This window comes from Galleria mellonella, unplaced genomic scaffold (genome assembly GCF_026898425.1).
Source record: "Galleria mellonella isolate WM207_F2 unplaced genomic scaffold, CSIRO_AGI_GalMel_v1 utg117, whole genome shotgun sequence".
Classification (NCBI taxonomy): Eukaryota; Metazoa; Arthropoda; class Insecta; order Lepidoptera; family Pyralidae; genus Galleria; species Galleria mellonella.
The window spans coordinates 2,306,406-2,334,345 of NW_026441980.1; the positions used below are offsets into that span (position 1 = coordinate 2,306,406).

The window sequence follows — 27,940 nt, forward strand, 5'->3', positions numbered from 1 at the left end:
GTCTTTATTCAATTTTCAATTTGCATTCGACATTTTTTTAAATCTCTTTTGTGCTAACATAATAAAAAAATAAAATTAACAATAAACAAATAAATTCCCTAAATTAACTGTCGCTGTTTGAATTGAGAAAAACAATTTCCTTACTCGACTCGAGAATCGAATCTAGCACCTCATTTGCGAAAAATTACGTCTACCACTGCACCGGAGAGGTCAAGAAACGAACTCACGTTTATCTATGTTTACAAATACAATAAAGGTCTATCAATAGGCAAAGAAAACCAAACGTGCCACTAACGTCGAAATCGTTTTTTTTATTGCCACGGTGCATTGCGATTCTTTATTACGGCTGCGCCGGCGCAGGATCAAGCATTTGTCTCTCAACGCAAGAACCGCGCGCTCGACAGCCGCTAGCGGTTGGTGCATGAGATTGAGCGTTCCAATTTCAAAAACTGTCTTTTATTTTTTTTAAATACTTTTTTTTATATATATATTTTTTTTAAATATAGAAACAGTTATTTCTGTGATAGTGCATGTGATAAAATATTGTGATTTTTTTAACTGTCTGTGTACTGGACTCATTATAGATTCACAATGAACGGTAAGTACGAATATTTTACAATCAGTTAACAGTAGGTATTTTTTTTTTTTATTCGATAATTATAACACACTTTTATTGTGTACAAAGAAGTGCATTTCAGTTATGATAGTATAAGAGCTAATGGAGAATTTTGTTAACACATATGATAGTACCTTGTTGACGTCTTAGTGTAATAACTTCTATATCTGAATTACTATAATTAATTTAAGAACTTTTTAAAACCGCAACCTTATTCGTATAATTTCATTTAATTTCATGAACCTCTGAACTTTGTAGTATATTAATGTAGAATTTTTTTTTATATATATGTAACATTAAAATCATTCAATCAATCAACGTCATCAATTTAATAGGCATAATAGTTTTTTTATACTACTAAGAGCAAAGTTATGATTTTTTTTATGGGTGAAAATGGTATGGTAACCCTGCGCTAACGGGATACGCTGGCGGAGCACCAGTGAAGGGTGATAGATGAGAGTGAAAACAGGCCAGTTAGGCCATCATGATGAATTCATCAGGAATTAACCATGATAGTGTCCAGGGGGAACCGCGAGGTGGTCGACCTGGTTGGGTATATTGCTAGCAATGGGATTCTCAGTCTCCATTACTAACAATCCCATTCTCCCCGCAAAGTTATGATTAGTCTTTGACAATATATAATTAGTTTATGTAAACTTATATCACATAAAATAGGTATGTATGTTTATTTATTGTTTATACTTTTATACTTTTTAATAATAATAATAATAAATAATTTTTATTCAAGTAAAATTAACAATAAGCATTTTTGAATAATATTTTTTTTATGAATCTACCGCCCATTTCTGAATGCAATTTCAGCTGAGAAGAACGGGCAAGAAAGACTGCTGTTGCTTTTTTTTTCAATATAATTTAGTTATAACAAAAATTATAAATTGGTAAAATGATTATCACAAACTTCGTGTTGGTAAAAAGAAAGATCTTTGTATTTTATTACAGAAGAAGAATTTTAGAAATACCCGCAGAAGTTAAAAATAACAAACTCTAAAGAAAATAGTTGTAATGAAAGAATTAGTTCCATTTTTTTTTATCTTTTTTATTCAGAGGCTTTTATCCTATAAGGATATGTCAGCCTCATCATACACTAATTTTATAAAATACCTCACATACTTAAAACATTGATACATAAATTCTGTCTGTTATAAAGTCTGTTATGTCCATGGTACTGCTCATGTTTATAGGCGACGGTTATCACTTACCATCAGGTGGACCGTCAGCTTGTTTGCCATTCCAAGTTGTATATATAATAAAAAAAATACATAATATCTTAGTAGTCTATTTTGATAAAGGGAATTATTGATACAAAAATATAGTAATTAAAGATTTTGCCATTCCGGAATGTGGTTCCGCGAGTACATTTGAAAATAAACCAATCTCCTGTCTGTTGAGACTATATTTCTGTATCAATACTTCCCTTTGTGTTTTGTATTTCGTACATTCAGATATCATATGGTGAACATCATCCAATGTGTTGTAGTTCCATTTATGATATATAGAAAAGGAGATATTATAAGATATATTTTAATTATGCAAGAGTATTTGATAGGATAAAAATATAATGGTTAACACTTGTGAGGTACTTGTGAGGGCTAATAAATGTATATAAACTTTCCCATTAGTTAATCATCGTATTCTTTTAACTAAAATTTAAATATAAAGGGACGTATTGTAACTTATTTGTAGCCATTATGTATATTTAAGTCCGGCCTTTTTGTTTGCCGTCTTATCGACATTTAATTTCGTCGTCAGTATACATCGAGTTCCAGCTATATTTCTATCCGTTGGTCTTCTTATAATTCCGAGGTAGGTTAATTAGTTTATCTTAAGGAATTAATAAAAATTTACCTGAATGGATTTCAAAAGGGAATGCGTGGTGATCTACCTGATAGGTCTAACATATAGGCGTCAATTAGGGCTTGATGCGGATCTTAAGATTGTCTCTTAATAGTATTTTCCATTACAGGAAAGTTAGTTGAATATTTAAATTGTCACAAACATTTTTTGTTATCTTCCAAACTCGAATTTACAAACTTTATTGCATAACCATGTTTATAACAAACTCAGCACTGGAATTATAGAAAAAGCTAGTCCCTAAATTCATTTAAACATTTGGTTCTAATTTAAATTACCACGTCTGAACTAGGTTATGAAACCTCTATCTTCAAAAACACAAGTCAACCTTCATTTAATTAGTTCAGTCAAATATTAATTCAGTGAGAATTGTTTAGTCAAACATTAGTTCAGTGTAATTTTTGGTGCTATATATTTAATTTTTTATATTTTTTTTTTATACAACTTAGAATAGCAAACAAGCTGACGGCCCACCTGATGGAAAGCGGTAACCGTCGCCTATAGACATGAGCAGTACCATGGACATAACAGAGTATACTGTTTTGCCCATGATACCCCCCATGTGCTGCCATTCCTGAGGGCTCAGATATTATTCCTCTGTACCCTGTAAATTCACGCCATATCCCACCCTTCAAACCGAAATATAGCTATGCAAACACAACTGCTTCACGGTTGAAACACGAATGGGACAGAGGTACTCAAGCAAACAACTTTTGTACAGTCTCTCTCTGGATATATTGTTTGCCATTCTAAGTTGTATAAAAAAAAAGAAAATCTTTATTTAATATAAATTGGAATATATATTTTTTGTGTACAATAAAGTATAAATAAAATAATTAATAATAAATATGTAATTTTTCTAAATACAAATATGAAAAAGAATAAAAATTGTGAACAAATATGTTCCTTGTGTGTAGTGTACAATTGGAATGTAAAAACGGTTTATAAATAAGTTATCGTAGTACATTATAAGGCTAAAATGCTTATACATAATGTCTCGTATACAATAAATACCTACTTATAAGGAAACATGCTTATACACAAACATGTTCACATCAACTTAATAAACAATATTGACTTAAATTTTTATGCCTTGTTTACTCTTTATAAATAAAATAAAAACTCTAGTTTCGGTACAAATATGATGATACAGTCGAACAAGATGTGTATCTTTAATAGTTTATACACGTGTCTTGTATTATTTAAAAATTTATATTATAGGTAGTTATGTCAATGTTCATAATTTTATATTGCCCTCGGTTTCACTCGCGTGCGGTTTTCGAATTCTTGTTCTATAAAATGTCACGTATCTAACTAGTAAATTGAAAAAAAATAAACAAAAAAATATAAAATAAAAAAGTATATAAAATAAAATAAAACTCAGTAAATGTATAAGATAGGCAATATGACAAAGATATGAAGGTTGTCGCATTAAAACATAGCGACAGAAGCAATGTAAAAAAACAAATCTACTAAACTGACAAAATTCCGTACAAAATCATCTTCTGTTTTACTACCTTACAGGTGAATTTACAAAATTCCTTCCTTATTGTTCAGCTATGATATATAAAGATAATATTTGCAAATTCTCTAAATTCTAGATGTAGCAGTTTCGGCTGTGAGTTGATGGATTAGGTAGTCTCTTTTATGTAGAAAGAATTAAATTAAATAAAATTAAAATTTAATATCATTATTTTATTATTAATTTAATTATTTTTAATTATTTAATTTAATTTAATTTAATTAAGTTTTCCTTTAGTTAGACAATTTTACATGGATTCTAAACATTCTGCAGAGTCATTACTTGCTGTTTTACTTAAACACTATTGATTGATACTGAGTGTAATTTTTCTTTAGTTTATTTGTTTTGCTTTCAATGAACGCACATTATTAAAAAAAATACTATTTTTGCTTTTATTATTCTCATTATGTTCCTTCAAATCATTTCTTCTTAAATATCTCCTATATATTTAAGGCATAAATGGTTAGATATCCACATAGAAGGAAGTTCTCGATTCGGTTCGGTTTTATTTTTTATGTTTTTTTTTTATACAACTTAGAATGGCAACAAGCTGACGGCCCACCTGATGGAAAGTGCTAACCGTCGCCTCTAAACATGAACAGTATCATAGACATAACAGAGTACACTGTTTCGCCCTTTGATACCCCCCATGCGTTACCATTCCTGAGGACTCAGGTGGTAAAGGTGCAAAAGGCGGTCTTATCGCTAGGGCAATTTATTACAGACAACCTTTGGTTAAAGGAGAACAGATAAAAATGGGTAGGTGGCGCAAGAGTGAATTAATAAGTTTTCGAGCATAAAATACTAAAACCTGTAATGCACAAAAATATCAAATACATATAATTTATTAAACTACTTACTATAACAATATATATATATATATATATATATATATATATATATATATATATATATATATATATATATATATATATATATATATATATATATATATATATATATAACATACATACAAAATACATAAACATACACATAAACACATACATAGCACACACAAGGAAATATGACAAATCTAGTCCAAAAATTACATACATACTACATTCAAAATACAAAACACCATACAAAATACATTCACATACACACACATATGTATATTCATATGCACCATACAAAAGCTTTGTTTATCGCTTTCCGTCATTTACCGCTATGATGGACCTATGAATATGGCATAAAAATTTAATATCATACGTATTAGATGCCGTAAAAATAGCCATTTTCAATTATACAATTTGTTCCGTAAAAAATAAACGGTGACTTTATTTTGTAATAAAATCAATGTGGGACTATCAACCTAAAAAAACATATTTTTATTCATAAACGTGTCACCAGGAATGACTTTTGATTTTCATCATCATCACCATACCAGCCTTTAACTGTTCACTGCTAAAACATAAGCAACCCCCTCAGGGGGTTTTGCTAGTAGTTGCCACTCTTAATAAAGATTTATCTTTAAAACTACGCAACGGATTTTAAAGCAGTTTTTTTTTAATAGATAAAGTGATTCAAGAGGAAGGTTTATATGTATAATATAGTAGAGAAACACTGATAATTTTAGAGATTTCTAATGTGATGAGATGTAATGTGCACCCGTGCGAAGCCGGGGCGGGTCGCTAGTATAATATAATTGGAATTATTATTATTATTTGTCCATTATTGTATTATTATAATGTCCTATTTTTTGGTTTTTTGTGAATGCATTGGTAAATCTATAAAGCTCACCAAAAATATGTATATACATACATATAATAAATAAATAAATAATGAATAAAAAAAAATCAGAGCAAAATATACCTTTTACATTTCTTAACATTTAAATTTTAATTATTTTAAACGACATCCGGGTGTTAAAGGGCAAATCTTAAATGTTACAAAGTTATTTAAGAAATTCTTTCACCAGGAAAAAGTACAGGAAAAATGCATTTAAAATTGTATCCATACTTAAATATGGCCGCGGGTCGAATGCAAACAATATGATAAGGCGAAGGTTAATATTAAAAATATATTTTCCTCGTCGACATCAGGAAGGCATAAGAAAGTAAGCTCGATACTTGAGCAAATTGTTGACTTACGTTAATGAAGTCGTATAGGAAAATATGAATTACAATGCCCTTGCAAACTGACATACGGATTAATATATAATATTAATTACAATAACCCACACGCAAATATGTTAATCTATATGTACATAGGTACTTCCGTAATTATTCTAATGTTTAACATCACTCAAACCAGCTGTTAAACTGTCCACTGATGGATATAGGCCTCCACCATAAGAGGGGCTACTGTTTGAAATGGACAAAATCTATTTGTATTTAAAATTAGGACATATATCTTACACGTTTCGAGTTCCAAATGTTTTATATTTTACTTAATTTATTCAGAAACTATAATATCGTATGTAGACACAATAGATTGTGATGTGGTGTGATTCCAATATATAAAAGTGGTACCAAGTAATCTATATTAATTAATTATTTACTAGCTGTTGCCCGCGACCACGTCCGCGTTTCCGTCGTTTTTCGTAAAATAAGTAGTCTATGTCCTTCTTCACGGTTCAGTGGTTTTGATGTAATTCGGTTTCGGTTTCGGTTTCGGCTACTATCGGCCAGAAATTCTACTTTCGGCCTTAGTTTTGGTTTCGGCCAAAAGTTAACCGAAACTTTCGACCGTGCCAAAACTTTGTGTGTGTTTGTGTTGTATGTATGTCTAACTGAAAGGTGTTTTTTTAAGTTTACTTCCAAGAGTAAGTCATAATTTTTATTACATATAAATATATATGACATATTTGTCACATACTTTAATTAGTGTTTATTATTACACTTTAACTATTTGTGTGTTTGTGTAAATAATTGTGTAAAAAGTACACTAGATTTCAGTATAGAAGAGAGATTTTAAATAGGTTTCAGTAAGTTTCGGTATCAGTTTCGACCGAAACTGAGACCAAGGCCGAAAGTTCGGTTTCGGTTTCGGCTGTTAAACCTGTTTCGGTCGGACACTACTAGCAACCCTCGACCTCCCTCTCTATGAAAGAGGCCTATATTTGGCAATAGACAATTAACACTTGATCTGATGATAATGATATCACAACTATCACCTTCCCCGCCCATATTAGTATCAAATCAAGTACAACAAGTATCAGATTTATTGATATTTTTTTATTAGATACAAAGATTTTGGTCTAGGTTCAGATTTCATGTGCGTAGAACGGCGCTTCCATTTTATTTCCATCTATTACAGAATCAATCTTAGTACCTACATTTACATTAACAAAAACATAACATTGATTGATCATAAAATATGCTGATTGATTGATCGATGTCCAATCTTTTTGAATGTAATCTGTTGAACACGTATTAAAGAAACGTCTTATCGGGTCGCCTTTGTACAGCAAAACAGCCTTCTATGTCTGACCTTTGAGCTGTATACGTACCTAATAAAAGTGCGCAAATGCGTTTCATTATAATGAGTATCATTGTGATTTCAGACCAGTTATGTTATTGGTGCAAACCATTAATGGTGTTACACCTGTCCATAATCGTACATTTGGTACTATTAACTCTGTGGTAATCCATAGAATAGAATCAGTAATAATATTTTTTTATGCAACTGAAATGATAACTGTCGTAGATGTGAACTATAGACGGACGCTGCAGAATACGTTGTGACACTCAAGATTTTTTTACAACACAGGGGGCAAACGAGCATGCGGCTCACCTGATGGTAAGTGACTACCACCGCCCATGGTCACCCACAACACCTACGGCATTGCAGGTGTGCTGCCGGCCTTTTCTCATATTTTCTCGGAATTTCCTCATATATGTTGCTTTTTAAAGAGATTTAATGCCTCGTATGCAGAATACGGGATAATTTTGCTAGCATTTTTTTTTTATATTTTAGTGGATAGTTGTCAAGTGCTGAACATAAGTCTTACCCATAAGGGGAGTTTTGGCAATAGTTGCTATATGCTTGGCAGGCGAACTGGCAACTGTAGTTAGATTTTTAGAGATGTTTTAAGAGGGACGCTGCTGCTCATCTCTCGATCATATACTAGATTGCCTATTACGACACACACGTGAAAGGGTATTCTATGCTGGGTATCTAAGCCTGTTCTATGCCGGGATACACGACTTTTGTAAGTATTCCAAAATGAAATAAAACCGCGTAAGAACAGCTGCTTAGCAATGTCTTACTCGTGTTTCTAAACGATACAGAAAAACCGAATTGACGCAGGTGAGTTTTGTATGAAATCCCTATGTACTACTACATTTTCTTTTATTAACTACTGCCTAACTTCACAATATTACTTGAATACTAAACTCAACGATCTCAATAGTGCAAGACTAAAGTCATGTCCATAATCCATAAGATATAAATAATGTTTCTGAATTGGACGAAAATTAGGAAGAAATTTCAAGAAAAGAGCATATACCTTTTTAAAAGCCGGCAGCACATCTACAATGCCGTTGGTGTTGTGGGTGATCATGGGTGGCGGTAGTCACTTGCCCACTGTGTTATAAAAAAAAGTTATCTAAAAAAGGTACAAAAAATCTTGGGAAAAAATAAAGGTGACCTGTGAAGTATTTTTTTATAAGAGATGCGTTCATAAATTGTGTGGTCATACAGAAAAAAAGAAATTGTTTTATTGCCATGAGTTATACTTTTGTTTTTGTATCGTGTGCATAACCTGCCAAGGGTTAGGACGTTATACCAGTTATGTTGGAGAACACCACGTTTAAAGTTGTCAACTCGTATGTGTACCTGGGCCAACTTGTCAGACTGGGTAAATCCAACTTCGACCGAGAGGTCAACCGACGAATCCTTACTTACGAAACCTACTTCATCCTTACCTATCCTCCTTCACTGGTGCCCCGCCGGTGTATACCGATAGCGCAGATGGGGTTACCATTCCATTATCATTCATTACTAGTACCTTCAGGCAGTCTACGAGGCCTGTATTTAGCAGTGGACAGTTAACTGAAATAATGATAAATATTATTTCAAAATATAATAATACCCAAAAAATTGCAAATCAGCAAAATTTCAACTTGATAATCATTGAAAGAAAGAGTTAGAGCATTTAGTCAATTGTTGATTTCCTATTTGAATGATGCAATTACATTAAGTATTGCAAAATGCAATAGCGTTTTATCTAACATTGAACTTATATAATATCTGAGGATCTGAGTATTAGTACAGTTTACCCATCATCATCCTCATCATCATCATCATTATCTCAGCCATAATTAACGTATAATAACAATTGAGAGTATTTTGTAAAACTTCAATTTCATTCCAACCATCTGGATGAATGGCGGTATTTCACCGTTTTCCAAGGCACTTTCTTCTACGCACAACCACTCTTTGGAATCAACTTCTAGCAGTTTCCAAACCGATACAGCATCATAACCTTCAAGAAAAAAGTATATTCCTTTTTAAAAGGCCGGCAGCACACCTGCAATGTCGTTGGTGTTGTGGGTGATCATGGGCGGCGGTAGTCACTTACCGTCAGGTAAGCCGCACACTCATTTACCCCCTGTGTTGTTAAAAAAAATTACTTGGGGAAACTATTGTTTCTTTACGGCAATGCGACCTTCCGCGACCTATTTGTAGAGGTTGGTGCACTCACACTTTGAAAAGCACTGAAATATATTAATATATTAATGAAATAAATTAGTAAACATTTCAAAATTACGTCCAAAATATACTAGACATATTATTCCAAACCATAGGTAACAAATCAATTCAAAAGCGACATCAAAACGTCTGTAAATTTCTAAAAAAACAATGTTTTTTTATTTGAAGCTGGAGTATATGCTTGAAACCGGTATGGCTTTGTTTAAATGTTCTTGTTTTAATAACTGTTTGAAACGCACCTAGAATATTTTTACAGTGTAACAAATTTTTATAGTTTTAGCTGCGAGGACTAAACGTTCACGGAGATGTGAACACAAAAAAAGTATGCTTAGGTGCAATAATGTTTCGCTAGAGCAGTGATTCTCAACCACTGTGCCGCGGCACTTTTGTGTGCCGCCAAATTTTTAAAGTGTGCCGCCAAATTTTGCAAATATTAAAATTTTTTGTCATAAACTATTTATGCAGTGTGTTGTAGTAAGTAAATAATTTTTATCTTTCTCTTTGTGTGCCGCCAAATTTTGAAATCGTTAAATATGTGCCGCAACAAAAAAAAGGTTGAGAATCACTGCGCTAGAGTAATGATCATCGTCATTTCAGCCATTATCAGATCACTGCTGGAGTACCGTAATATTTTCACCGAATTCAGTTAAAAATTTTTGAAATAAAAAATTAAATACTATAAAAGTTTGAAAGCTTCAAAGAGCATACAATCTCATAATAGTAAAATTTTGACACTGTTAACATCTCTCTTATCAATATATATTTTATTTTAATAAATAAATATAATATTTATTACTAGCGGCCCGTCCCGGCGTCGCACTGGTGGACGTTTTTAACATTTCCCTTCACTGCTCTGCTCCTATTGATCGTAGCGTGATGAAAAATATACTATAACCTACCCAGGAGTATGAAGAATAATTGTACCTAGTTTCGTTAAAATCCGTCGAGTAGTTTTTGTTTCTATAACGAACATACAGACAGACAGATAGACAAACAGACAGACAAAAATTTTTCTGATTGCATTTTTGGCATCAGTATCGATCACTAATCACCCCCTGATAGTTATTTTGGAAATATATTTCATGTACAAAATTGACCTCTCTACAGATTTATTATAAGTATAGATTAAGTTTTTTGTCTATTTTATTTTTTATTTACATTATATATTATTATTAAAAAAAAATCATTCAAAATAAATCTAAAATTTCTCATTGATAACCAATAAATATTAAACATATATATGTATACGTTACATTTTTTAATGTAAAACATTGATATATTAACAGAAAACCTATTAAAAGTTAATGAATTCAAATTCAAAATAGTTTCAACGATATTTCCATTTATAAGATTCAAAATTTTCTTATTTCAAAACGGAAGACGAATAAAAAATTATGTTTATTACGATACGTATTTGCGTCGATCAATATGTTTCACCTTGCTATTTGTTTAATAATAAACGCATATGAATTGTAAACACACATGATACTGTGACGACATTTTTAAGGTTCCGGTTAGCACGGAAGCCTAAAAGCTGGCGATTGCGGAATTTCATGTTTCCAATCGTAATCAATTTGTCGTAATATGCCATGATTTTGTAATGTACTATTAAATGCAAGGTTATGCATTGTTAAAAGATTATGACATTTATTAAGCTTTTACCCGCGACTTTGTTCGCGTAACTAGGATATATTTATTAAGCAAGATAGAAGTAGCCTATATTTTTCTTTATCTCATATAGTATGTGTATACCAACTTTCATAGCGATTTGTTAACCTGTTAAAGTGCTATAAGGTAATAAACTAATTTTCACATTCATAATATTAGTAAGAATTATACAATTTGTTAATTAATTTAATTAGTTCCTTAAAACCAGCAAAAATATTATTATCTAAAAAAAATATATTACTAAAAACTAAAAAATTAAATTAAATTCTCGAAAAAGGAACACCTTGTATCTGTCTGTACCAATGGTACTACACATTACACAATATAGGTACGGTTTCGAGAGATGTAGTCTCTCAAATTAGGATACAAATTTAAAGGCGTAGACTAAAAATTACAGTAGTCCTAATTACTAAATTAATAAATGCAATGAAATAAAATAATTTCGACGTCCGGATAAAGATCCGGACGTAGGTTATATGGATTCGCGATTGTCCGGATTTGCTTCCGCGATCAAATAACTTCGTATTTACTCTTACTATTGTACGTCCAAAAAAGTATATCTGATATCTTATTCATAATTAATTCTGGTTTAAAAATTTATAATATAATATTATTTTTATTTTTGTTTTGAATAAACACCAGTGCTCGGGCGAGGTCGTAGTAATTTCTAAAGTTAATAATAAAATAAAATAGAAACAATCTTTATTCAAATAGACTCATTTACAAGCTCTTTTAAATCGTAAACTTTTTATCTCTCTACCACTGGATTCGGAATGTCGTTATCTGCCAAGAAGAATTCGCAAGTAACTCAACTGTTTTCAAATTATTATGTACAAGATAATTTTAAATTTCTAAGAGTAACCCCCTAGGACAGTTAACGGTTGTATCATCATCATCGTCAGCAAGAGTACTCTGATTATATTTAGCATTTAATAATATTTACAAAAATAGCTTTTCTTATATATATATATATATATATATATATATATATATATATATATATATATATATATATATATATATATATATATATATATAAGAAGAGGTATTTAATTATCCGGATTTAGATTATCCGAATGCCTTACGTAACGCCTTAATTAATCCGATTTACGTATATCGAGTCTTCACTGTATTTTATATACACATTATGGTCGACAGCGTTTGTTACTTGTACTTTTCCATTAACTACAACTCAATAGAATGTTGTTACATTGTTTATAGGGCCTTATGTAAAAATATTATTATTTTTAATCACTACATGATGTTTCAAGGTTTTATATATTTAAACAACATCGTAATATTGACGCCAGCCGTTACGTCTAAACTATCAACTTAATTAATTATATATTATTAAACGGCATGTTCTAGTTGTTTTTATTCTAATAGAATTTTCCATCATATCATTATTACGCTTCGTATTTCCTTTATTCCTTGTTGGGGTTCCGTAATAAAATTGTGCGAAGGAACCCTTATAGTGCGAATTCGAACGTCCGTCTGATATAGCATTATAGGCAGCTATTAATATTATCATCAGTTTTAAATATTATTAATACACATAATTATAATAGAAAGGATGTAATTGAAAAAAGATTGTTTGAAGGTTCCAAAATAGATACTCAAATTTTTATGTTACGTAGTTTTCAACATATGATAGAAAATTTTAAAAAAAATATTAAAAAAAAATTAACCATCAGAAACAAACTCATGAATTTTAGTTGTGAAGTTTAGTTTTTATCAAGAAATATGACTCAAAATAAATAATCTTTATATATAATAACCATTATAATCCTTTGTGGGTATTTCTTTTATCAAATACAATTGGATATTTTTTCTCATATTTGCATATCGAAATAATTATCTCATATATGTCTGCATGAAGAAATAATTAAATATATAAAAAAATGAAAGAATTAATTAATGTAATAATTAACTAATTAAATAATGAAGAAAAGAAAAACCTGTTTACAAATTTTAGTTGATGTACAAAACCATCGGTGTGAGGCTTCAACTCACATTTAATCGCTTTTAGTTCTATTTATAACGAGGTTATAAATTATGACGTTGTTCAAATTCTGTTCTTGTCTATAAATAGATATTTAAAATAAAACATTAATATCGCTTTATTTTAATGTATGTAAATATTTATTTTAAATGACTATATTCGTACAAAAGGTATACTTACCTGTATTATTATATTTTATTGCCCACTCGTCTTGCCATCAAATCGTTGTTTTCATGAGAATGTTTTTGTTCGAAGTGTGAGATGTGCCTTAGTCGTTTGTAATGGCAACCCATGGTAACCATGACAATAATATGCGTTTTCTAAATACTATGGTGTACATGGTGGTATGCATGTTTATAGGTTCTGTCTAGCAGTTAAACCGTTAGTTTGTTATTCCAAGTGGAATAAAAAACTTTATTCGCCTGTATTTTATTTGAGTATACGTTACGGTATATCTATCGAAATTATAGATGAATTTTGATTTTTTACAATCATTAGAACTATTACTGACACATTGATTAAAATTCACAACGAGCAGTCGTCTTTTTTTAAATATATCTTTTTGACCACTATGTAATAAATTACGTAAAAATCGTAGACTATTTTCAAATTTAGAATATTAATTTCCGTTAGTTCGTTGATCTTAAAAATTACGTTATCCAAATGAATATTGTAGATTGTTCATTCAGAGATGCATAGGTTTATAGCAAAGGGCCTATAATAGATCCCTGCATAACAACCGTTCTTGATTTATTATATTATATCTGATTGACATTAGTTCATTATTACAAAATATATATTGTACTTTTTTTCTTAATATATCCAATCGTCTGCTTAAGTCAGTACATCAAGTACTCTTATCCTATGTATTAAATTAGGATATAAAATTGTTACCCAACTAGTGTACCAAACCTCATTTAAATTTGTTTAGTAGTTTTTGCGTGAAAGACTAACAAATATCCATCCATTTAACGCTATAAACTTTAACATTTATATACACGTATTAATTGGATGTACATACCACCTTAAGAGGCTTTAATTTAAATAGTGTTTTACAGCGAAGACAAGTAAACTCCGACCTCTAATTTTTTTGCTACTGTTTGACCTTTGATAGTATTACTTACGTTAATGGATACGGGCGATGGAGCTTCCAAAGTATAGGGAAAAGAACGTGGAAAGAATGCCTGAAGAAGCATTGACAAAACATATATACAATATGTATATGGATGCAGTACAGTATGTGTATGGATGCAGTACAGTTTTAGACTAACCTACTGTGATCAGATGAATCGTTTTCTTTCTGAAAGAAAAGCCAAGAATCTCCGGAACTGGCGTGTATACATGAGACAAGTTATGAAATTTCAGGAAGCAAGAGATGTATGTAGGGATAGAGGTCTTTAGCGCTCAGTTCTCTCTATCTACTCCGCAAGGGACTTGGTGTTAAGATAGATAGATAGATAGATAGGTGAGTTTTTCTTAATACTCTGTATCTCGCATATGTATCTAGATAGGTGAGATATACTAGTAAAGAAAAACTGACATTTGGAGATTGATGGCTGATATGGAAGGTTGTGCAACTTCTGGTAGTAATAGTGGTGGTCAATCTTCGAGTGTTGGCAGTCACACACATACTAATGGTAGCGGAATTAAACAAAATAATTCTAATCAAATAACTAGTGGTAAAGTATTGGATGAGGTAAGATGTGTGTTAGAAATAGATTGTGGATTGGATGGATTTATGAAAGACGATGAATGAATAAAAGTTAAAACTTGTTTCATTTTTACATTCTAATTGTATGCACTTTACAACGACTCCGCTACATATAGATATTTTCAAATGCCTTACGGAAATCCGCACGTACATTTCAACAACCAGTTTAGGGTCACTCTCCATATAGGAAAAGGAAGTTGGTGTATATTAATACAGTGAATTAATTTACATTTCATGAAATCATTCTACTAGTAATAATTATAATTACGATTTTACATTAATTGGAGACCGTGAATTAATTATTGGATAACTTAAAACGATCGCTATGTTTTATGAGGATTTTTACCGTTCATGACATTCTCGTGAATTAATTCAGTAAAAATTATAAGAAAATAAAAATTAATTTATTTCATCCATTTTACAATTGTGGTCGTGTGGTCCCAGCATAGAATGGGCCACCATTTTTTTTACCGTGGGTGTTGGTAAGAGGTGACTAAGGGAACTTAATAGTCGAGGGATGAAACAGTGTCCCTCTTAAAACATCGTCAAAGTCTAACTGCGGTTGCTAAGCCGCTTACCAAGCATGGCAACTACTGGCAAAACCACGTAATGTAGAGAGGCTTATGTTTAGCAGTGGACAATAAACGGCTGATTTGGTATCCATTTTACAATAATTTAGCTAATAGAGAAAAGATGAGCTGAAGATTTTATAGCTCAGCATTAGGGAGCGATTAGTATAGTACAGCGCTGTGATTATGGTATGTATAAATAAATTACAATTTTCTAATATTTTTTATGAATAACTGTTTATAAATTAAGCTGTTATTTTACTGGCTTATTTTTTATCATGCGGAAGTCCATATCACTGGTTATTTCATTAAAATCGGAGCCTAGTGTCAACCGTTTGCAGTTTAGATGTCGAATGGTTAACACTAGGGTTCGAACAGCGATTTCATAATCTGCCTGAAAATGCCTCGTTTAGAGGTTGATACACGTGTCACAAAACAATCACCTTCATATTATGATATTTCGTTATCATTCAGTAACTGTTTAATTCTTTATTTATAATATAAAATATCTAATAAAAGAAATAAAAGCCATACTCTTTTTGTAGTTAACTAAAAAGACAGGTTCATGTGGTGAATTAAAAAAAAAGCATGGATACACAACAAAGTATACAAACATACTGGGCGAAGTTGTTGTTTCTTAATATCTAAATCCCCCCTCCCCACCCTTCGGTGCACCTTCCTCTGATCCTTGTCGTTGTATTCACATTCTGAACGAATGTTCTGGGCACTTCGATATGGACCCGAGACTCATTTTATTTTAAGAAAACTTGTTACAGTATAATGTAGGTATCATATAACAGGTCGTACTTTTGTTTTTATAAAAAATAATCTTTTACTTTATTGAATTGAAACTAAATTTTTTACATAATATATTAAAAACGACGAGTATTATGTGATCCCGGTATAGAATTAGCCACCCCTTTCTTTTCTGTGGATGTTTTTAAAGGCGACTAAGGGAACTTAATGGTCAAGAAATAGGCAGTCGTTAACTGTCCATTGCTGAGCATAAGCCTTCTCTATAAGGGGAGTTGTACCAGTAGTTGCCACGTTTGGCAGGCGGGTCTGAAACCGCAGTTAGGCTTTTAGAGATGTTTTAAGAGAAACATTGCTGTCCATCCCTCTACAATTAGGTTCTCTTAATCGCCTCTTACGAAACCCGCAGGAAAGAATGGGGTGGCTTACTGTATGCCGGGATCACACAGCCGTTTATGATATTTTAAGTTAAATAAGTTATTATATTTGATATTATATTTACACTTTCCAAATTTCGAGTCGAATTTTGAAATATATTTTTTTATTACTTGTGTAAGTCACAAAAGACCTATTGTCAAAATTTGGTATTTCTAACTTTAGTTATTTCGGTTGTGCGTTGATGCAGTCAGTCTAGATTTTTCTCTTTATATAGTATAGAAAATTTAACAGACAATAAATGAAAAAAATAATTTCAATTTATTTTTTAAATATTTTTAATCTTATATACGTCGAATTTGATTACGATCGATTCTCGTTCGGCAAACATTAAAAAAAAAATTGCGGCGTATTATCTGTATTATTAAACTTGATATTATGTTAAATCTAGTTTGTGACGCAGTTAAACTGTTAAAAAAACGAACATTCATGAATTATTAAGTAACTCATAATTAATAATGAGTTGTATTGCCAATAAAAAATAATATCTACGTGTACAAAATGTATTTTTTTTTTAACGTAAAATTTTCCATTCTAATATAAACTCGTGTATTTGCTATTTAACATAGATAATTATAGGTCGACGAACGCCTCTCCATTAGGTGAACCTTTAGCTCCATTATTATGGCCGTTATATAATGACACTAGCTTTTACTCGCGACTTCGTACGGGCGATCAGGATATGTTCAATGACCGGGATAAAAGACCTCCATCCTATATAAAACGTCACAGTGATTGGTTAAACCGTTAAGATACTATAGGGTAACAAACAAAAAATGGGAGGAAGGAATTGTTAGTAAGGCGGACTACCAGTCCTATTGCTAGCAATATCCTGTCAGGTTGACTTCCACGTGATCCCCCTGGAGTCCATTGTGCTAAATTCCAGGTGTGTTCATCACGGTGGATTAAATAAATTACCTTCTCATTCTCACCTATCATCCTTTACTGGTGCCCCGCCAGCGTATACCGTTAGCGCAGGCGGGATTACAATTGTATGTCTGTATTATGTATATGTTTGTATTTTTTTTTTTTTTTTTTTTTTTTTTTTTTTTTTTTACAACACAGGGGGCAAACGAGCATGCGGCTCACCTGATGGTAAGTGACTACCGCCGCCCATGATCACCCACAACACCTACGGCATTGCAGGTGTGCTGCCGGCCTTTTAAAAAGGAATATGCTCTTTTCTTGAAGGTTATGTTGTCGTATCGGTTCGGAAATACTGCTGCTGGAAGTTGATTCCAAAGAGTGGTTGTGCGTGGGAGAAAGTGCCTTGAAAAACGCACGGTGGAGGACCGCCACTTGTCCAGATGGTTGGGATGAAATTTTAGTTTATGGCGGGTTGTACGATGGTGAAAATCTGCAGCAGGTATCAATCCGAACAATTCTTCAGAGCACTCCCCATGATAAATTCGGTAGAAAATGCACAGAGATGCAACATCTCTACGCAGTTCCAGTGGGTCGAGCCGGACAGTAAGACGCCGATCGTCAACAATTCGAGCTGCCCGACTTTGAATACGGTCTAACGGAAGGAGTTGGTACTGTGGCGCTCCTGCCCACAGGTGAGAACAGTATTCCATGTGTGGCCTCACTTGAGCTTTATATAGTTTCAGGCGGTTTTCTGGCGTGAAATACCGTCTCACCCTATTGAGCACCCCCAACTTTTTGGAAGCTATCTTAGCTTTTTCCTCCAGATGACCGCAAAACTGGACGTCGCTAGATATATCGACGCCAAGAATCCCCAGACTCGACTTATTATCGAGGGAAGTGCCCCGAAAGTAAGGAGATACGACAAACGGTGTCTTTTTTGCGGTGAACGCGCAGACTTGTGTCTTCTTAGGGTTAAAGTGAACAAGATTGCGTTCACCCCAGATCGAAACTTTGTCGAGCGAAGTTTCGATTTCAGACACAAGTCTGTTCCGGAGCTCATCGGTATGTGCCCGCGAGATCTTTGCATGACCGGTGTATAATGCATCTCCTGTACTGTCGTCTGCATAACAATGAATATCACTGATCTGTAACATATCATTGATATGCAGAAGAAACAGTGTCGGAGATAGTACACAGCCTTGCGGGACACCAGCATTCACAGGTTTTAAGTCAGAGCATGCTCCGTCGACTACGACCTTAATGCTACGTTCCTTAAGAAAACTGGCGACCCAACTGCACAATCTCGCAGGCAACCCAAACGAAGGTAGTTTTGAGATTAGTGCCCTATGCCACACCCGATCAAAGGCTTTCGCAATATCCAGACTAACAGCTAAGGCCTCTCCCTTATTCTCGATTGCCACCGCCCATCGGTGTGTTAAATAAACTAAAAGATCACCAGCCGAGCGCCCCCGTCGAAAGCCGTACTGGCGATCTGAGATCAGCTGGCGATCCTCTAGGTACCGGAGCAGTTGATGGTTAACAACTGATTCCATGACTTTCGAGAATAAGGAGGTGATAGCTATGGGCCTATAGTTAGCTGGATCTGAGCGGTCTCCTTTTTTAGGGATCGGATGCACCAAAGCAGTCTTCCAAAACTTTGGGACTATACCTGATGAGTAACAGAGCCGAAAAAGACGCGTAAGAACCGGAGCCAACTCTGGTGCGCACGTCCTAAGCACAATTGGAGGAATGCCATCGGGCCCACTCGACTTATGGATTTCAAGGGAGAGAAGTGCTCTACGCACTGATCTTTGCGTGAATTTAACATCCGGCATAGAGCTCTTACAACGCGGGATGGTCGGCGGTGGTTTCTCCCCGTCATCCAACGTCGAGTTTGATGCAAAGAGAGATCCAAGGAGATCAGCCTTCTCTTTGGCGTTCAGAGCCAACGAGTTATCCTCCCTGCGCAATGGTGGAAAAGATGACTGACAGAAATTCCCTTGTGCAGCTTTGGCAAGAGACCAGAAAGCTCGAGACCCCGAAGGTAAACTAGCCAATCTCTTGCCAATTCTACCAATATGCTCTGACTTCGCTGTGGCCAAAACTCTTTTGAAGGACCTAGAGGCAAAGTTATACTTCTTTTTAAGGGCACTGATGTTAGGATCTCGCGACGCCACACCTTTGGCCCAGGCTAGGAAGCACTCCTGTTTCAGGCGAGATGCTATTCTACAAGAGGCTCCATACCAGGGCTGGGATTTCCCACCGACAGGTACCACAGAGTTAGGAATAAATAATTCCATTCCCTGAAGCACCACATCGGCGATGGAATTGGCGATGGCGTCGGGGTCCCTCAGTGCGAAGCAAACCTGCCTCCATGGGTAAGATGCGAAAAAAATCCGCATCTCATCCCAGTCTGCCGACCTGTAGTGCCAAACACGACGTCTACCCGTGGAACGTGGTGGAATCGGACTCATGAGAGGCACCTCGCTCCGCACCAGACAGTGATCCGACGATCCAAGCGGAGCTTCGACGGAAATCACATAGTTGTCTGGGTGGGTGGTCAGCAGAAGGTCCAACAGTGAAGGTGAATGGTCCAACACATCAGGTATTCGCGTAGGCGAGGAAACAAGCTGCGTCAGACCATAAGCCAAAGCAAAGTCATGAACAGATCTTCCCGCATAGTCGGTTGTGCGTGAACCAAGCCATTCGGTATGGTGTGCATTAAAATCGCCAAGAATCACGACTTCAGCGGAAGGAATCTGTTCGAGCAGGGAATCTGTAGTCATTTGGACATGCTCAATGAGTTGGTCGGTTTCGATGTTACCGCTGTGGGACCTGTATAGGCATGCATAGACGCGAGGATGGTCATTGCAGTCTACGCGCAGCCATAAAATAGACAGGTCCGCACCTTCAAGAATTCCAAGGCGGCGACAGCAGATATCCTCTCTGACATACGCGCATACACCGGCACGCGAAACAAAACAATGTTCAAGTTTATATCCCGGGTACGTCAGGTATGAAGTTTCGTTTGGAGAGGATATCTGTGTCTCCGTTAGAAAGAGCAATGACGGCCGCGCCGTTTCTAGGTGGTGGTGAACAGCGTTTAAGTTAGAATGTAATCCCCTGATATTGCAGAAGCTCACATTGAGCGAAGGGGATGCCGTAGAAATCTTGCTTCGTTTGCCCTTGGTTCCAAAGAGCGGAATTTTGCCCCCCCAGAATACGCAGGGCAGCCCGAGCGTGGTTGCTCGAGAGAGGATTCTCCAGCAACATGGTTACTGGTACCTCCCTGGGGTATGTTATTTTTTTTTTAATTCCACTGCCATGGTTGCGTGTTGTAAGATAGGGGGACGGGGTTGGGGAAAGGATTTTAGGAATAGGAAAGGGATGGGTATGGGATGGGTATGGGATGGGCCTCCGGACTCCCTCACTCACCATACGGAATGTGATCGTACTAAAAGTGCAACCACTTAGCGTCGGTATTCTGTGAGGGTGTGGTACTTCCCCGGTCGAGCCGGCCCATTCATGCTGCAATACCATATAGGATTACAGCGTGGCTCTACCACAAAATTGTATTTTGTGTGTATTGTAATTTGTGTGCTGTATGTAATGCAAATAAATTATCTATCTATCTATCTATTTATCCATTATTATCCATTAAAAAAAACCATCTGATGATAAGTAACTATGATAACATACCAAAGGTGACTTCAATCTTTTTTTCGGTTCATAAACAAATGAGTTTTGAGGTAATATAAAAAATACAATCAAATTGAAACATGTTTTTTGGAAGTCGGTTGAAAAAATAAAAAGATTACCATATTTTGAATTTATTCCAATGTAGAACAAGTGACCACCGTACTATTATTATAATAATAAATACTGACGTAATAATAATAAACTCTTTATTGCGCACAGTAGAGGTGTATACAAGGAGTATTTATACAAAATGTGCATATACAAAAGGCGGCCTTATCGCTTAAAGCAATCTCTTACAGATAACCTGGCATAAAGAATGGATAAGTACAGAGAGAAAGGTAGATGGCGCAAATCAATGACGTAGGGTCACGGGCCTTATTATGATTTCAGGAAGTTGACGAATATAAATGACCTTAGAATATACCTTACGATAATCGTTTTCCGTTACCACACTTATCACAATTATATCATCTCCGGTTTTTACCGGAAAGGTTAAGAAAAATAAAACTGGTAATTTTTTAACATTCTTTTATTAAAACTGACTTCGATTTTAATGAATTTAAAATGTTATTTTACTGACTATTCATTTTTAAATTAATATAATTTCAAAATTGCTACACTTATCAGAGAGAGACTACAAAAGTTGTCTGCTTAGATACTTCTGTCCCATTCGTGTTTTTACCGTTAAGTAGTTGTGTTTGCATGGCTGTGTTTTGGTTTAAAGGATGGGATATGGCAGTGAATTTACAGGGTACAGAGGCATAATACCTTCATCATCATCATATCAGCCGGTAACTGTCCACTGCTGAACATAGGCCTCCCACTATAGGAAGAGATTTGCCAGTGGTTGTCACGCTTGGGAGGATATTCTAAGAGGGACGCTGCAGCTCCTCCCTCAACCATTCAGTTTCCTTGGTCGTCTCTTACGACGCAAACGGAAAAGGATAGAGTGGCCCGTTCTATAACGGGACCACATGAGGGGTATTATACTCTGGGGGTATCATGAGCTATACTATACTTTGTTATGTCTATGATACTGCTCATGTCTATAGGCGACAGTTAACACTTTCCATCAGGTGAGCCCTCAGATTGTTAGCGATTCTAAGTTTCATAAAAAAGTAGACATATTTAGTCTTACTCACTTTAGTACAAATTTCACTTGCTAAGAGTACTTGTGTTGCGTTATAATATGCAATCAGCTTGTCCATTATTAAAGGAAGATTCTTCATGATCTTGGGTCCAATACGTATCACTACCAGGTATACGATCACCATTGACATTATGGGCACTGAACCGAACATCATAAACCAGGAATCCATTAAATTGCATAAACACTTAGGATGAACGCTCTTAACGATAAATTATGGATTTATTCAGATTTCTTTTTTTTTTTGTTCTTTTAAACCTGATAAGATGGTAAATAAGTTGTCGCCGTTACTATTTTTACATGCAGTTTCACATCATCGGTATTCGACGGCGAATAAAAATTATTACTTGTTCAGTTCTTAATGACCTGGTCCTGCTCAAAGTCAATGTCGATATCAATTGGCGGTCTCTTAAGAACTTTGATTTTGAACATGTTATCTTTTACTAAACTAGTAAGTCTACTTGGAATGGCTCATCCAGAGTCAGAGGACTATAAATCTGCGCAATATCACAAAGTTAACATTAGGATCTATGAAATGATAATATAAGGCAGTATAAAGTACAAGAGATCCCAATGGGTTGACGTGTAACAGCTTAGCTGACCCCATAAGCGAATAAAAGATAAGGTAAACTAGTTGTTATCTTGCAAAAATCCATTTCACTAGGTATATAATCTAATAAAAGAAAATAATATACAGAATTCATAAATTAATAACAGTACAATATAACTTTAGAATTATGCAAAGGTTTTTTTTTCTCTAACCATAAAATTCATACACTGATATTATTCAATTCAAGAGCAACCTTGATCTTGCATTATTAAAAAGTTATTTTTAAATATAAACATACAAGTACATACCGCGTGCGCAATGCGAGAAAGTGTGATTCGCGGTCACCAGCCAAGTTCAAGTTACGCAACTTGGTTTCGTCATTAATTGCTCTCGCTTTCTGATGTTGGTATCTTGAAACTAATGTAGACGATAGACAATTTATAATTCCTTTCTGTGACTTCTCCATGGAGGTTCAATATATCTATTGTAATTATATTATGCATTTAAGGTGATTGGTTACTAAATAGAATTGAACACGAAACACTAGATGGCGTTAAAATCGAGACTTATGGTTTTTGTTGATTATATTGTAATTAAACATAATTTTAGGTAAAATTTCTAATTGGCGGATAGTTTTATTTAGTTTTTATTGATGTAGGTATAAATTGTCATAAATTTTGTCTTTATTCTCTTGCATCGTACAACTTTGTAAAAAAGACGTACCAGTAAGAAACATTGAGGTTGTAAGAGCTATATGAGGTTGTAAAGTCTATTCAGAAAAAGATGACGTATTATCTATACGAGTATTCTGACACTTCCCTATGGTTGACTGGGAGAGAATGCTTTTAGCATTAAGTCCGCCATGTATACATATTTGTACAAATGAATAAATAAAAATAAATAAATAAAATATCTATTACTTCACATTTATACATAATAATAAAGAGCACTCGCTAATGCAGAAATTTTTCTTTAAATTAACTTTAAATACAAATTAATCAATAAAAACCACAAGTCTCGATTCCACCGACATCTAGTATTTCCAATTAATTTAAACAAGTCTGTTTCACATTTCTTTTATAATATAATCCGCCATCTTGTAACTGTGATCATTTTAAAATGATGTTATTTATTTTATTATTAGCCGCTCTTCAAGTTCTTTCATTCAATATTCATAATAACAGACTTAAAAACGTTCATAACTTAATTTACCGAACTGTGGCAACATCACAATTTTCTGTCAATTTTAATACATATGAAATAAGTATTTAATAAATAAATAAGATATATTTATTTATTTACTTTATCATTACCTACTTTTCAACTTTTGCATTTAATACCCATATTAATACATTCAAAAGTGTTCATAATTTAATATATTGAAGTATGGCAACATCACAATTTTCTGTCAATTTTTATATATAATAATTGTTTAATAAATAAATAAGATAAGTGAATAAATATATAAATATTTTACTGAGTAATCTACCTATAAAATAACAATGGGCAGTTGATTTAAGGTCATTGTCTTTGTTCCATAAATGCAACGGATGCATATTGATTATTCAATCGACGATGCAATGCATTTAACGTTGATAACCATGTTGATTTTGAGATGAATATTATAAAGGACTTACTTTGAGTTAAAGACATTCACCATGCACTTTTCATGGTTTACAAATAATTTCTTATGTTTACTTTGTGGCGAAATCCAAATAATATATATATATATATAAATGTTTTAAGTATAATAGCTTTTGTTGCACATAAAAGAATTCTAAGCTACGGAACTGATCTTAATGTGATTATGTGGACCAATTTGTTAGTACCTAGGTATATCCTTTCAGATAAAAAATAATTTTTGAAATCGCATTAGAAGAAAGCGAGGTTACAAAAGAAAAAAACCAAATTGAGAACTTTCTTGTTTCAACCGAATATTTTTATTTTTCTATAATGGTTCCCCCTGGAAACCGTCGTGGCTAATTCTAGTTGAATTCGTCAGTATTGGCTAACTGACCTGCTTTCATCCTCATCAGTCATCTATCACTGGTGCCCCGCCAGTGTATACCGGTAGCGCAGACGGGGTTACCATATCATTATCACCCATTAAAAAAACAACCTCATGGTCTTGAGATGGGCAGCAGCGTCCCTCTTAAAAGAACATATAAAGAATAACTATGGTTGCCAGTCCACTTGCCAAGCATGGCAACTACTGAGGACCCCCCCCCCCTCCTTAATATGATGATTAACCGCTAATATGAACCATCATTACCAATGATGGTATTTTTATATCCAAACACGTAGATTGAGATACGAAACATAACTAGTTGGTAATTAATAATCAAACCGAATGTCTAATAGAGGAAAATCTACATATAACATAAAACATATGGAGCACAACGCAATAATAAGGTAATATTGACAAACGTCATATAAATATGTATATTTGTTTTACATAATAAAAACCGCCTGTATTTATTTTATAAACAAACTGACGATCGCACGGTCAAGACGTAACTGTCACATACATGCGAATAACGCCATGAATATTTTATTTGATTTGTTTTCAATACATAATAATATTATAAATGTAAAAGTGAGATTATAAATAGATAGATACTCTTTATTGTTTCCTCCAAAAGATTACAATAGTAAACTTATTATAAATACAAACAATTACAAGAAATAATCCCACTGAGAAAAAGAATGGGCGACCTTATCGCTAAAAGCGATCTCTTCCAGGCAACCCAAAAAATGGAGTGGAGTAATTATAAACAGAGATTGTTTGCTTGATACCTTATAGCGCTTTAACAGCTTAACCAATTGCTATGAAATTTGGTACACACGTATTATATGGGGTGGAGAAAGATATAGACTATTTTTTGTCCCGGTTAGTAGACATATATATATATATATATATATATATATATATATATATATATATATATATATATATATATATATATATATATATATATATATATATATATATATATATATATATATATATATATATATATATATATATATATGACTAATAGTACTTTGATGCAGTTCAAAAACACATTTATATTTTATACAAGTTATAAATTATGGCTTTCAATATTGAAATGTACAGAATATCGACGGCTTACCTTGTACCTATTAATCTATCTATGCAAATCGAACGCATGCCAATTGGGCTTAACTTAAAGTGATATATGAAATGACGTTATTATAATAGAGTTTCTAGTAACCTAGATGTTCTCAAAAGATAATTCGAATATGTATGCTATGTAATGGATAATGACTTGATATTAGTACATACAATTTATTACTAAGGACCAGCTTTTTGCCCGTCACTTCGTAAACATAGATTCAGATGTAGGAAAACCAACAAAAGTCGTATGTAAAAATTAAAGACATAAGCCAGCTTAAGTCGGCATAGACTACCCCTTCCTTTCCCGTGGGTGTCGTAAGAGCCACCAAGGGAGCTTATAGACAAGGGATGGGCAGTAGCGTCCCTCTTAAAACATTTCCAAAAACCAAACTGCGGTTGCCAACCCGCCTGCCAAGCGTGAGGACTACTGGCAAATTCCAATTTTTCTTTACCACAGCCCACCTGTTGGAAAGTGGTAACCATCGCCTGTAGACATGAGCAGTACCATGGATATAACAGAGTATACTGTTTCGCCCATGATACCCCCATGCGTTGCCATTCCTGAGGACTCAGGTGTTATTCCTCTGTACCCTGTAAATTCACGCCATATCCTATCCTTCAAACTGAAACACAGCCATGCAAGCACAACTGCTTCACAGTAGAAACACGAACGGGACAGAGGTACCCATGCAATCGATTTTTGTACAAAGTCTTCCTCTGGTTTGTATCATAAACCTATGACAAACACATTTTGGGGGGCTATAAGTAAAGTGAAACAATTTATTCTTAAATAAAATAATAGATCTGTCTACTGCTGAATGTAGACCTTCTTCATAGACTGCCATGATAACATAGGAACAAGGTTATACTACTGGGGCGATTTCGCCAGTAGTTACCATGCTTGGTAAGCGGATTCGCAACCGCAGTTTGGCTTTGGTGATGTTTTAAAAGAAACGCCGCTATTTAACTCTCGACCATGACGTTCTCTTAGTCGCCTTTTAAGACACACACGGGAAATGAATAGATGGCCTATTCTATGTCGGGGCCACACAGTATATATAATATATATATATTTCACAAGTGAAATACTTAATGATATGGAAAATAATACGTTATTTCAGCTATTTTGTTTCAAAGAAACTGTTACATATAAATGAAATCACAGTTAGTCGCCGCTTGTTATTTGTTTGTTAATTCAGATTTATATATGAGTTATTGTCTACGCTCTTTTGGTAGTGAAATTAAATCACGTTTTCTTATTTTATTTTTTATCATAAATATCATATTTCACATTTCATTGTTAACAGTTAATGTAACAATTGTGACATTAGATTATTGCGAATGAAAATCGCTGTTAACAATTATTACAGGTGATGTGTGATAATAAAAAATAATTTCACATTATGATAATAAATTATATGTACCAACAATTTTCATGATATTTATCACTCATTTGTTACAAATGACGTGTTTTAGTTTCATATAATTACATTATTTTAGATTATCTATCAGAAAAACTGACTTTAATTGCGTTAAAACTATTTCATTTTATAAATTTCTTAAACTAGAAATCTGATTTTTTTTATAATTGCTAAATGTAGGTAAATAATACAAGACAAATACGACTGTAGCAGTATTACTGACTAGCACAACTTTTTTTATTTTCGAAAATATAATTATAATATCTGCCTAAACGAATAATAGTTAAGTGACCATTTTTTCACCTAAATTATAA

The 27,940-nt window shown here is 33.6% G+C and overlaps 1 protein-coding gene across 1 annotated transcript in view; it reads left to right on the forward strand.

Annotated features, from left to right (window-relative positions):
• The first annotated feature begins 348 nt into the window (after positions 1 to 348).
• Positions 349 to 27,940, forward strand: part of LOC128201032 (elongation of very long chain fatty acids protein AAEL008004-like) — a 55,293-nt gene continuing 27,701 nt past the window's right edge. The window contains exon 1 of the mRNA XM_052896479.1: positions 349 to 598. Coding sequence (XP_052752439.1) covers positions 592 to 598 — 7 coding nt within the window. The 5' untranslated portion in view covers positions 349 to 591. The remainder of the gene's footprint in view (positions 599 to 27,940) is intronic.